The sequence below is a fragment of the Colobus angolensis genome, unplaced genomic scaffold (genome assembly GCF_000951035.1).
Source record: "Colobus angolensis palliatus isolate OR3802 unplaced genomic scaffold, Cang.pa_1.0 Scaffold220, whole genome shotgun sequence".
NCBI lineage: Eukaryota > Metazoa > Chordata > Mammalia > Primates > Cercopithecidae > Colobus > Colobus angolensis.
Window position 1 is genome coordinate 1713328 of NW_012115378.1, and position 12903 is coordinate 1726230.

The 12903-nt window shown below is 41.2% G+C and overlaps 1 protein-coding gene across 5 annotated transcripts in view; it reads right to left on the minus strand.

Annotated features, from left to right (window-relative positions):
- Positions 1 to 360: 360 nt before the first annotated feature.
- The window catches only part of ELP2 (elongator acetyltransferase complex subunit 2), a 41436-nt gene continuing 28893 nt past the window's right edge, over positions 361 to 12903 (minus strand). For 4 of the 5 annotated variants that reach the window (XM_011943667.1, XM_011943668.1, XM_011943666.1 and 1 more), the window contains 5 exons: positions 11043 to 11235; positions 7863 to 7984; positions 4934 to 5067; positions 3958 to 4071; positions 361 to 597 (listed from right to left, as the gene is read on the minus strand). In XM_011943667.1, coding sequence (XP_011799057.1) covers positions 441 to 597; positions 3958 to 4071; positions 4934 to 5067; positions 7863 to 7984; positions 11043 to 11235 — 720 coding nt within the window. In that variant the 3' untranslated portion in view covers positions 361 to 440. The remainder of the gene's footprint in view (positions 598 to 3957; positions 4072 to 4933; positions 5068 to 7862; positions 7985 to 11042; positions 11236 to 12903) is intronic. The other variant, XR_001001933.1, reaches the window with a different exon arrangement.

Genomic DNA, 12903 nt, shown 5'->3' on the forward strand with positions numbered 1-12903 from the left:
AGGGTCCATAGCTTTCATCACATTTCAAAGGGTCTAGCACTCAAATAAGGACTACTGCTACGTGACTTAAAAAATGAAACTCAGGTTGGGCGCGGTGGCTCACGCCTGTAATCCCAGCACTTTGGGAGGCCAAGGCGAGCAGATCACCTGAAATCAGGAGTTTGAGACCAGCCTGGTCAATGGTAAAACCCAGTCTCTACTAAAAATACAAAAACTAGCCAGGCATGGTGGTGTGTGCCTCTAGTCCCAGCTACTCAGGAGGCTAAGGAAAGAGAATCGCTGGAACCTGGGAGGTGGAGGTTGCAACAAAGCAAGACTCCATCTCAAAAAAAAAAAAAAAAAAGAAAGAAACTCAGTTCTGTTATGAAGGCAAAGATGATCTATTTATGTGATAATATTTTAAGATACCAGTGACTGCAAGCATGTAGTTATTAAGTCCATTACAGTGCACATTTATTGACTCTGTGTATCTTCACAGTGTGATCTTCACCACAGCTTGCAAAATGTAACCACTCAGCATCTTCTGCTTCCTTGTGTTCAGTTTTTCCACTGCAGTTCTTCCAGCATAATTTTCTGATAGCAAGTGTATGACTTTGGCTAAAACAAAGATAGAGAAGTCATTAAATGTTTTTCCAATTAATGGTGTAAACATGAATGGAAGTTAAAACCTGAAAATTGAAATGTACAGGTTTTAAAATACCATCATTAACATTTTAGCCATTTTATTTTAACCTGGAAAATATTTTACTATATTTACACAAAACTGCAAGACTAAATTTTAATCTTACTCACTGGCAATAACATCACCGAAAGGAGCAAGAAATAAGACAATGAATCTCTGTCAAATGTTGTTTAAAAAATATAAAAAATAAAAATGTTTAAAATAAATGTTGTTTTAATGATCAATGGAATTTCATGAAATGGATATTCCAGTTAGTCTTTTAGATAACATTACTAAATGTATTTATAACAATTTCAACTTTACTATATATTCTAGATTATTTTATTTTTTTGACATCCCTGTGAGGTGGATGGAATTGCATTTTTACTACTGGGTAAAGAAAGACAATGAAAGATTTAATGTACTGCCCAATGAAGGAGTCTTGGTCTCCAGTGTGACCTCTTAACTGCGTGACCTTGTGCAAGACCATCATATTAATTCTCCCTACCCTCTACCCCCCCAGCCCTTTAAAAAGGCAGACCCAGAATGTTACCAAGGTATGTTAGTAACAAATCTCTACGAAAATACAACATCTTCTATAAATTTACCCTCCAAATTAGCTTCCCAAACCAGAAAGCACTAAAGTGAAAAACCTAAGTAGGTTTTAGGGCAGTAAACACTGAAAACAATACCAGAGCACTCACATTATACTCTCATTTGCTGACAGTCCCTGTCACCAGATGCATTCTCATGATTAAAAGGGAAGAATGAAGTCATGAAACCCATTTTAAAAAATCAGTCCTCCTGAACCTATGCAACAAGATGACTGCGTGCCCTTACAAATAGTCACTCTGGGAGGTTATAACAGTGCTGCTGTGCCTCAACTGTCTGCTGAAATTACTCTAGAGAAAATGCCTCCATATTATGCAGACTATGATTTGAGTACTCTCAATGATAGCTCATATTCCTCTGAGGATGAATCCGACTGTTGAAAGCACCTGGAAGTAAGCTTTATAATAAATATAAATGGCAAGCTTAATAGATATGAATGGCAAGCTTTAAAAAGAGGAAACAATTGAAATAATACTATAAAAGGCATTATAATTTGTTTTCTTGCATCACTAGTAAGCTAGTTCTGAACACAATTCTTACAGAGAAGTTCTAACAATATTTTAAGTGATAGCAACATCACTGGAATCTCAATTATTATGGATTAAAGTTCTCTCATTTCATTAAACGAATGATTTGAAGTAGTGAAATTACTGAAATAAACATATGTGGTATAATTCTTTCCAAGGGAGTTACTTTGAGGAACAGTACTTGTTTGGCTATGTAAGCTTTGAGATAGTGGTAATGTCCTTTAAATCCAGCATATTAATACGTCACATTTAAGAAGACAGGGAGTTTGGCAAACCAACCTAAAGGGTAGTGTTTGTTTATATTACCTTTGTAAATCTATTACTAGCAAAAGCTTTCATTTGAACGGTATTTGGAATTTGGTAACTGAAATATTAGCAATCCAAATAATATGTTAAGTCATGCATTAGTTCCATCTTGCAAATCCTAAGTCACCATAATGACCAAAGGAAAAAACAACCTCTTCAGACAAAAAACTCAAATTCTATACATGTTCCCTTCCTGCACTTTCTAAGTGGCTTCCCGCCAGTGTCCCACACGGGGGCCATTGAAGAGGTCTTCACACCAGGTTAGAGGTGAAGGGAGCACTGTGGGCAGGCAAAGTGGAAGGAAGGGGTGCCTTTCAAATGCCTGAAGCATCGAATTTCAACAGATTTCTTCCGTCGTCAGCAAGCCAACAGCACAAACTAGTTCAACTGCTAAACCCAGCCCAGAGAGGCAGGAGGGAAGCCATGGGGGCATGGCAATATCTCATTTTAATAAATATAATGATAATGAGCACTAATATGTTTGGTTGACATGACATGACGAGATCTGCTGGATGAAATATCTTATAAAAGACATTGCTCATAAATCTCTCTCCATTAAGCACTCACCCTCATCATATTGTCATTTGAAATTGCTATTTGAAATTATATTTTCAACAGTACAGATATACGAAGGTTGAAAAAGCCTAAGAAAATATGACACAGAATGATATGAGTAGCTTTCTGAACATTTATACTTTTTTAGGGGGGACAGGGTCTTACTCACCCAGGCTAGAGTGCAATGGTGTGATTATGGTTTGCTACAGCCTCAACCTCCTGGGCTCAAGTGATCCTCCCACTTCACCCTCCCAAGTAGCTGGGACCCACAGTCATGTGCCATCACATCTGGCTAATTTCTTTTATTTCTGGTAGAGACTGGGGGTCTCACTACGTTGCTCAGGCTGGTCTCACAACTCCTAGGTTCAAGCAATCCTCCTGTCTTGGCGTCCTAAAGTGCTAGGATTACAGGCATGAGCCAACACACCCAGCCACATTTAGACATTTTTAAAGAATAAAATCTGGGCCAGACACAGTGGCCCATGCCTGTAACGCTAGCACTTTGGGAGGCCAAGACAGGAGCATTGCTTGAGCCCAGGAGATGCAGACCAGCCTGGCCAACACAATGAAACCCCATCTCTACTAAAAATACAAAAAAAATTAGCCGGGCATGGTGGTGCGTGTCTATAGTCCCAGCTATCTGGGAGGGTGAGGTAGAAGACTGATTGAGCTCAGGAAGTGGAGGTTGCAGTGAGCTGGGATCTTGCCACTGCACTCCAGCCTAGGTGACAGAGTGAGACCCTGTCTCTCACACACACACAAAGAATAAAACCTGTAAAAGGGTAGATTGAAAGTGATTCCTGCTGTCTAGGTGGGTGGGATGGGGAGGAGGCTGTAAACAGTAGGTGCTCTATGCCAGCTCAGGTGGCAAATGCATGAGGCCCAGGGCATCAGCCTTGCTATGCCTGAAAGCTTCACTGCAGGATCTGAGGTGAAGGGTTCAATCATAAGGATACGACTACCAAAGTGCAATCCAGAATACGTTTAAAAATCACAAACATTTTGAATCAAATTAAGAATCTACTGTAGTCAAATTCTAAAACACACCATTATGAAAAGCACTTTCATCTCAAATGGTTGTTTATAAAAACAATATTATGCATGCAAGCAATTTGGTCAAGCAAACTTTTAAAAATCAAGTGCAATATATCAATTTCAGATTACCACAAAACAAAGTGGTAGACACCATGAATAAAGATATATGTCTCTCTCCATGAAAATGTGGCATAAAATTTGCCACGAAAGACCCCACAATCTCTAGTTAATCTGATGGAAACAAAAATAGGAAAGAAATACCTTTGACTTGTTTCTACACAGTGGGTCCAGTCATTTATTTCTGGAACTTGATCAGTCTTTTTCCAGGTATATAAGCAAATCTTTCCACACTCCAATCCTACTGCAACCACATATCTGTTTTTAAGGGAGAGGGACAAAAGTGACTAACATAGCATGAAATTCTGTTATCGCCGTCATTGCTCTAAAGTAGTTCTTCACAGTGTCCCAACTGTCCCTGCCTTACAAAAGACTCTGCAGGCATCAGCCCAGGACATGTGCACTGCTCTGCTGTGTCCTCAAGGAGCCTCCACTTTACAGGGGCTGCACACGGATTTATCTGTGTCCTCTGCTGGCAAAGCCCACGAGCCAGTGTTTCCCCAGCTGGCTGCAGGGACCCTTGTTCCACTGAAGACGCCTGTTACAGAAAAAGTACCACAGTCCTAGATTTGGTGAAGTAAGACTCTTTGAGCCACATTCCTAACCTGTATTTTACATTCTGAATCATTAGGTTCTATCAATTCAAAAATTATTATGAGAAACATAAGCATTTTGGAAAAGACAGTAACTGAGGCCGGGCGCAGAGGCTCACGCCTATAATCCCAGCACTTTGGGAGGCCGAGGCAGGTGGATCACCTGAGGTCAGGAGATCAAGACCTGCCCGGCCAACATGGTGAAACCTCATCTCTACTAAAAGTGCAAAAAAATCAGCCAGGCGTGGCGACGCATGCCTATAATCCCACCTACTTGGGAGGCTGAGGCAGGAGAATCACTTAAACTCAGGAGGCAGAGGTTGCAGTGAGCAGAGATCATGCCACTTGCACTCCAGCCTGGGTGACAGAGTGAGACTCCATCTCAAAAAATACAAAAAAAAAAAAAAAAGAAAAAGAAAAAGACAGTAACTCAGAGGCCAGGAGAATTCACAAATGAAATTACATGAGGGTTACATATTAAGAAACCAAGTGGTCCCCTTAAAACTAAGCCCCACACAGAGACTGACCGTTGAGAAGGGTGGAGCGCTGGGCAGACGCTGACAGCTGTCACAGCCCCACCCACGTCCAGGACTGAGGAGCAGGGGCCAATGTTATGCTCAATACAGTCATCAGTGGAGTCGCACTCACCCCAGACAACCACCTAATACAGACAGATCACACACTGTAAAGCCTTCTCTCTGCAAGGTTTCTAGCAATGTACTACAGTTTCATTGGCAAAGATACAACAAAGTATTTGCTCCAGTATTTTTTTAAATGCATCATTTACATTTGTGTATGATGTGCCAGGACCTGAGAACATTTCAAGCATCACAAAGAAAGCACAGTACAGCAGACACGCGTCTGTGAGAGCTCACTTTGGTCCAAAGACAAAACGTTCCTGCCCACAGACCAGACAAAGGTGTCTAACATGCCTTCTACATTCACAAATTGGTTACGATCCAGTGGAGTCCCATCAGTAGGCTCATACACTTCCCCAAGAAGCTACTACAAAATGTTTAAGAATTAATCAGCTTTTGGGCCAGGCGCAGTGGCTCACACCTGTAATCCCAGCACTTTGGGAGGCCAAGGCAGGTGTATCACCAGAGGTCAGGAGTTTGAGACCAGGCTGGCCAACATAGTGAAACCCCATCTCTACTAAAAATATAAAAATTAGCTGGGCATGGTGGTGGGCGCCTGTAATCCCAGCTACTAGGGAGGCTGAGGCAGGAGAATCGCTTGAACGTAGGAGGCGGAGGTTGCAGTGAGCCGAGATCGTACCACTGCACTCCAGCCCGGGCAACAAGAGTGAAAATCCATCTCAAAACAAAAAACAAAAAACAAAAAAGAACTAATCAGCTTTCTAGCTCTTACTCTACACTGTCCATTGCTCAGGGAATCTACTCAGTTATAAGGAAAACCTGATCTACATGATACCCCTTAAGAAATGAGGCTTCCCTGGAAGCTCATACCTCAAGGATGTGTGAATGGTCATAAAGCAATGGAGAGTGGGCTGGGTGTGGTGGCTTACACCTATAATCCTAGCAGATTGGGAGGTAGAGACGGGTGGACTGCTTGAAGACAGGAGCTCAAAACCAGCCTGGCCAACATGGTGAAACCCCATTTCTACTATAAATACAAAAAATTAGGTGGGCATGATGGTGGGTGTCTGTAATCTCAGCTACTCAGGAGGCTGAGGCAGGAGAATCGCTTTAACCTGGGAGGCAGGGGTTGCAGTGAGCCAAGATGGTACCACTGCACTCCAGCCTGGGCAACAAGAGCGAAACTCCGTATCAAAAGGAGAGAGAAGTGAAGTGGACAACAGTAGCAAAATGCAGAACCAAAGCAAGATTCTGAGCAGAAGGCTTTGTCCAAGCAAGCAGAAGTACATTTCAGAGAACGTCCAGCAAATGCTGCTTGTCTGCTGGAGCCCTGACCTACCCCTGAGAGTAGCAGCTGGCCCATGTTCTATAGGCATGTGATATGGTTTGGCTGTGTCCCCACCCAAATCTCATCTTGAATTTAGTTCTCATAATCCCCATATGTTGTGGGAGGGACCCAGTAGGAGGTAATCAGATCATGGGGGCGGTTACCCCCATGCTCTTCTCAAGACAGTGAGTTCTCACGAGATCTGATGGTCTCATAAGAGGTTTCCCCCTTTTGCTCAGCACTTCTTTCTCCTGCCACCATGTGAAGAAGGATGTGTTTGCCTCACCTTCTGCCATGAATGAAAGTTTCCTGCGGCCTCCCCAGCCCTGAGGAACTATGAGTCAATTAAACCTCTTTCCTTTATAAATTACCCAGTCTCAGGCAGTTCTTTAGAGCAGTGTGAAAACAGACTAATACAGCATGACTGTGGGGGACAGAAGCAGTCCTTCTTCCTCAGCATTGAGCACAGCACAGGCATACCAGTGCCAAGAAAGAATAGGCAAATGAACAGAAGGGAGGGTCTGAGACACAAAGTCTGCCACAGAGGCTTGAGTGACACCCTGCCTGTGCTAGCCCTCCACTTCAGTGATCTGTACCGGGTCTGTGACTAAAGAGGGCAGGGAAAGGAACGGCGACACTAAACTGCTTCACCACCTCTAGTCCGTAGGAACAAAAGGGTATTTTAAAGAGTATGAAAACAAAGGAAAGACTAGAGGCGAGGTGGACATTTCTCAGAGAACAAAGGTGAAGGTCACGTTGGAGAACATACTGGGAGGCTGGATGTGGTGGCTCATGCCTGTAATTCCAACACTTTGGGAGGCCAAAGTGGGAGGACTGCTTGAGCCCAGGAGTTCAGGACCAGCCTGGCAACATGGCAAGACCCCATCTCTACACAATTAAAACATTGGCTGGGCGTGGTGGTGAGTACCTGTAGTCCTACCTACTTGGGAGGCCAAGGCTGAGGTGGGAGAATTGCTTGGGCCCAGGAGATCCAGGCTGCAGTGAGCCGTGACTGTACTACTGCACCTGAGACCCTGTCTCCAAAAAAAAAAAAAATTCACTAGCTACTTTGTTTTGACTTTTTTAAAGCTTGGGTCAGTCATACTCCACCCACTTCTAGCACCAAATGAAAAGGTAACAACCATTCATTATAGAAAAATGTTAAATTCGTAAAAGTATGAAAACTAGAAGATAGTTTTTCCCTTATTCCCCTACCGCCCTTGCTGCCCTCCTGGTTTCTTGGTCTTGATTAAATTTCATTTATTACTCTTCTTCCACTGGGACCATTTGATGAAGGTCATATGTCTGAAAGGTCTTCTCTTCATATTTTTGACATTTCAGAGAAATTTACTTATAGAATTTAACAAGAAAAGTCTTTTTTTATATGTACATATATGAAAAACAGAAAGGAATACATAGCTAATTTTTAAAAGCTGTAACAGAAAGGCAGGATTATGCATTTTTTATTCAAACACACCTATACAAATATTATTTTACATTTGAAAAAATAGTAAGTTTTTAAATAATTACCTTTTTGTCTCGACTCCCAGTGAAGAAATACTTGCTATCAGGACTCCAATCACAAGACCAAATAATTCTACTGTGCACAGAAGTAATTTTGTTGGTGAAGGCAAAAAGACTAAAAACTGGCTCTGAAAGAAATATATATACACTATTCACAAAGCAGAGAAAGCTGGGTTTTTACCTATTAGGAAGTGATAAACGTTTAAGTGCCATATACACCATATGACTTAATATTCAATTTATATGCACTGACTTTTGAAACAGACTGAAGCCAGACAACCGCTCACCAGAGGCTGTGGACATAGTTATTTTTCTAGTAGGGAATGCTTTTGTACTGACTAGTCACTCTCTAGTGACTGATGACAAACATCTTCAAAACACTCAACTGAAGTTCAACTCACGCCTACAGAAGAAGCCTGAAGCTATTTAGCCGTACTCAAAGTAGGCAGATTTGCATATTAGGCTATAGAAAAAAGATTAATGCACCACTTAATGTTTAAAAAAAGAAATCTTAAGAAAATATTTTCCTTTTAAGATTTAAGTGTAAGGCAACTTCTAGCCCTTATACAGACTAAACCTAACACACATAACTGTTGGCCAGGAACAGTGGCTCATGCCTGTAATCCCTGCACTTTTGGGAGGCAGAAGCGGGTGGATCACCTGAGGTTAGGAGTTCAAGACCAGCCTGGCCAACATGATGAAACCCCGTCTCTACTAAAAATACAAAAAGCCAGGTGTGGTAGCGGGTGCTACCAGTAATCCCAGCTACTCAGGAGGCTGAAGCAGGAGAATCGCTTGAACCCAGGAGGTGGAGGCTGCAGTGAGCTAAGATCATACCACTGTACTCCAGCCTGGGGAACAAGAGGGAAACTCTGTCTAAAAAAAAAAAACCCCTAAAAAACAAAAACCACGTAACTGTTTATGAGGAGGGAATAAGACTGTATCTATTATTACTCTATAATTCATAAAGATATAACAAATTAATAAATACATTATTAATACAATGTTTTTCTTTTTCTTTTCTTTTTTTTGAGACGGAGTCTTGCTCTGTCGCCCGGGCTGGAGTGCAGTGGCCGGATCTCAGCTCACTGCAAGCTCCGCCTCCCGGGTTCACGCCATTCTCCTGCCTCAGCCTCCCAAGTGGCTTGGATTACAGGCGCCCGCCACCTTGCCCGGCTAGTTTTTTTGTATTTTTTAGTAGAGACGGGGTTTCACCGTGTTCGCCAGGATGGTCTCGATCTCCTGACCTCGTGATCCGCCCGTCTCAGCCTCCCAAAGTGCTGGGATTACAGGCTTGAGCCACCGTGCCCGGCCAATACAATGTTTTTCTTGCAGGGAGAATGAAGTCTCACTCTAATGCCCAAGATGGGCATTAATGCAGTGATGGGATCTCCACTCACTGCAACCTCCGTCTCCCGGGTTCATGCAATCTTCCTGTCTCAGCCTCCTGAGTAGCAGGGATTACAGGCATGCACCACCATACCTGGCCAATTTTTACATTTTTTAGTAGAGATGGGGTTTCACCATATTGGCCAGGCTAGTCTCAAACTCCTGACTTCAAATGATCCACCTGCCTCAGCCTCCCAAAGTGGTGGGATTACAGGTGTGAGCCACCACACCCATCCAACTTTAATTAATTTTTTTTTTTTTTTTGAGATGGAGTCTTGCTCTGTCGGCTGGAGTAAAATGGCGCCATCTTGGCTCATCTTAGTACCATCTTGGCAACCTCTGCCTCCCAGGTTGAAACTATTCTCCTGCCCCAGCCTCCCAAGTAGCTGGGATTACAGGCATGCACCACCACGCCCGGTCAATTTTTGTATTTTTAGTAGAGACAGGGTTTCACCATGTTGGCCAGGCTGGTCTTCAACTCCTGACCTCAGGTGATCCGTCCACTTTGGCCTCCCAAAGTGCTGGGATCACATGCATGAGCCACTGTGCCTGGCCAACTTTAGCTTTTTAAGCAGTAAATGCTGCATGTTAGGAAAAGATTAGTGATGCAAAAGAAAACAGTCTGTTCTAAAACATATTGCTGAGTATACTTTACAGTCCCTGGGTATTCTCTAAAACACAAGAAACAAAGAGACTAGAAATATCACAAAACCAAACTGTATGTGAGTCTTATCAATGGAAAAATTAAAAACAGGATTAAACAACTTAAATATACTTTAAACACTCTCTAGAACTTATCCACCAAAAGAAACTGGGGGAATAGGAATAGGCCACACCCCAACTACACAAAGGTTTTTAGTCTTTTTTTTTTTTTTCAGTTTATGCCAGGTTCAGAGTAGAATGTGGGTAGGTGGGCTAACACCTTGCTCAGGGGTCATGTTATCCAGATGGATGCCTAGTATGCCCTTTTCAATGAAGGAGGTGACTGGAGAGGGTAGGAAAAAGCTAAGGATAATGGTTTCCTCTATATTTCATAAGTTAAAATAGTACTATATTAATAAAATAGTTCAGAGAGAAGAAACTACTCAACCATGAGTTTTCTTTTTTTTTTTTTTTTTGAGACGGAGTCTCGCTCTGTCGCCCAGGCTGGAGTGCTGTGGCCAGATCTCGGCTCACTGCAAGCTCCGCCTCCTGGGTTCACACCATTCTCCTGCCTCAGCCTCCTGAGTAACTGGGACTACAGGCGCCCGCCACCTCGCCCGGCTAGTTTTTTGTATTTTTTAGTAGAGACGGGGTTTCACCATGTTAGCCAGGATGGTCTCAATCTCCTGACCTCGTGATCCGCCCATCTCGGCCTCCCAAAGTGCTGGGATTACAGGCTTGAGCCACCACGCCCGGCCTCAACCATGAGTTTTCTTAGTTGTATCTTCATTATTCCTGTCCCATAAAATCCTAGCTCAGGATGTCATCCATTAGGTTTTGTGGTAGCATTCTATCACCATTTGCAAAACCTAACTTCCTACATACAGACGTTTATGTTTCTTGAACTGAGATATCTGAATACATGCCACTTGACTACATAATCACAAGTAGGTCAACCCAAACAAAGATCATCTCCATTTAAATCCTATGAGGAAGGTCAAGTCTTCCTCAGTTATCCAAGAACTTTGAAAGACTTCAAAGACATGAGGCTCTACCCTTTACTCTGTTATCTTTGTCTTAACTAAAGCTGCTTAATGTAGATAAAATGGACATAACTGTTTCACTAGTAACTTTCCCAATCAGAAGCTGTTTTACCGAACTCAGGTGAGATTGTATCCTGCTTTTTCCACAATGACCAGGTTCGATCTCTGGAAACAGCCAGTAAGAACTTGTCGTTGGGTGAGAAGGCCATCTGCGTGACTGTCAAACTGTGGAAAACTAAATTCTGCACCTGTTTCCAAGACGTAGTGTTCCAAAGAATGATAGCTGCATGCTCTTTCTTAGCTGCCTGTAGGACAGAGATGAAACAATAAAGCTAGTAAGCAAAAATAAACTGAAGAGAAACCATTTTAAAAACAACACATTGTTTCTATGAGTATATTTTATTTATCTGTTTGAATTCCAAAAAAAATTCCTAGGAGATAACATACTACAAACATTTCTAATCTCTGGGAAGAATTACAGATGACTGGGATTAGAAAAAACGAATCATCAGGGTCTAATATTATCATGCTTTCTTTCTTTTTTTTTTTTCCTTTTCACTGTAGCTCTCAGATCTTAAAAAATTATTCCATGATCAAAACTGTGACATGGAGGGGGAAAAAATGAAATGAAAAACTGTGACATGGAGGGGAAAAAAAAAAAGAAAATTATTCCAAAATAAATGGTTTACTTTTAAAAAGATCAATTCTGAGAGAAATTAAAGACCAGAAGGAATGACAGATATATTGCATTCATATGTCAAAATACTCAATATTGTTAAAATTCTCCCCAAATTAATCTAGAGAATCAATGCAATCTCCATTAAAATTCCTGCAGGTATTTTTGTAGAAACTCTTAAGCTGATTCCAAAATGCAAAATAAAGGATCTACTATAGCCAAAATAACTCTATACTTCCTAATTTCAAGATGTATTAATAAAACACTAGTTACTAAGAGAGTATGGTACTGGCATCATATCAAAAAAGATCAATAGAACCCAATAAAGTCTAGGGAACAGACCCACATATATGAACAAGTGACTTTAGACAAAAGGACAAAACACAGTGATGAAGGGGATAGTCTTTTTAAAAAATGATGCTGAAACTCGTATCTACAATAAAAGAAAATCAACTTTAATCTATATTCCATGACAAATACATGAATTAATTTGAAAGTATCATAGGTCTAAAGGCAAAAGTTAAAAATCCATAAAACTCCTTGAACAAAACATAACAGAAAAATCCTTGTGACCTTGAGTTAAAGATTAGATATAAGAAGGACACAACCTAAATAAAAAAAAAAATTGATAAACTGGGCTTCACCAAAACATAAAACATCTGTCATTTGAAAGACACTGTTAGGAAAATGACAAGCCACTGGGAAAAAGTATCTACATAAGCACATCTGATAAAGTTGTATCCAGGGTATATAAAAAACTGTTCAGTGTCCATCAATGGATAATTGGTTTTTAAAATGTGGTGTGTATACACACACCACCCCCCCCATGAACTACTACTCAGCCATAAAAAACAATGAAATAATTTCTTCTGCAGCAAAATGGATAGAACTAGAAGCCATTCTCCTAAGTGGTGAAATGACTCAGAAGCAGAAAGCCAAAAATCAGACATCCTTGCTTACAAGTAGGAGCTAAGCAATGGGTACACATGGACATACAGGGTGGAATAATAGTAGACACTGGAGAATCAAAAAGGTGGGAGGGGTTGAGGAATGAAATACTCAAGGTACAATGTATACTATTCAGGTGATGGGTATGCTAAAATCCAGAGTTCAACAAGACACAATATATCCATGTAACACAGTTGCACTTGTACTCCTAAATCTATAAAAAAATGTTTAAAAACTTTTCAAAACTCAATAAGAAAACAATCTAATAAATAAATGGGCAAAAGATTTGAATAGTTTCACCATATTTTCATATGGATAAAAAATTAGCACATGAAAAGATGCTTAATAT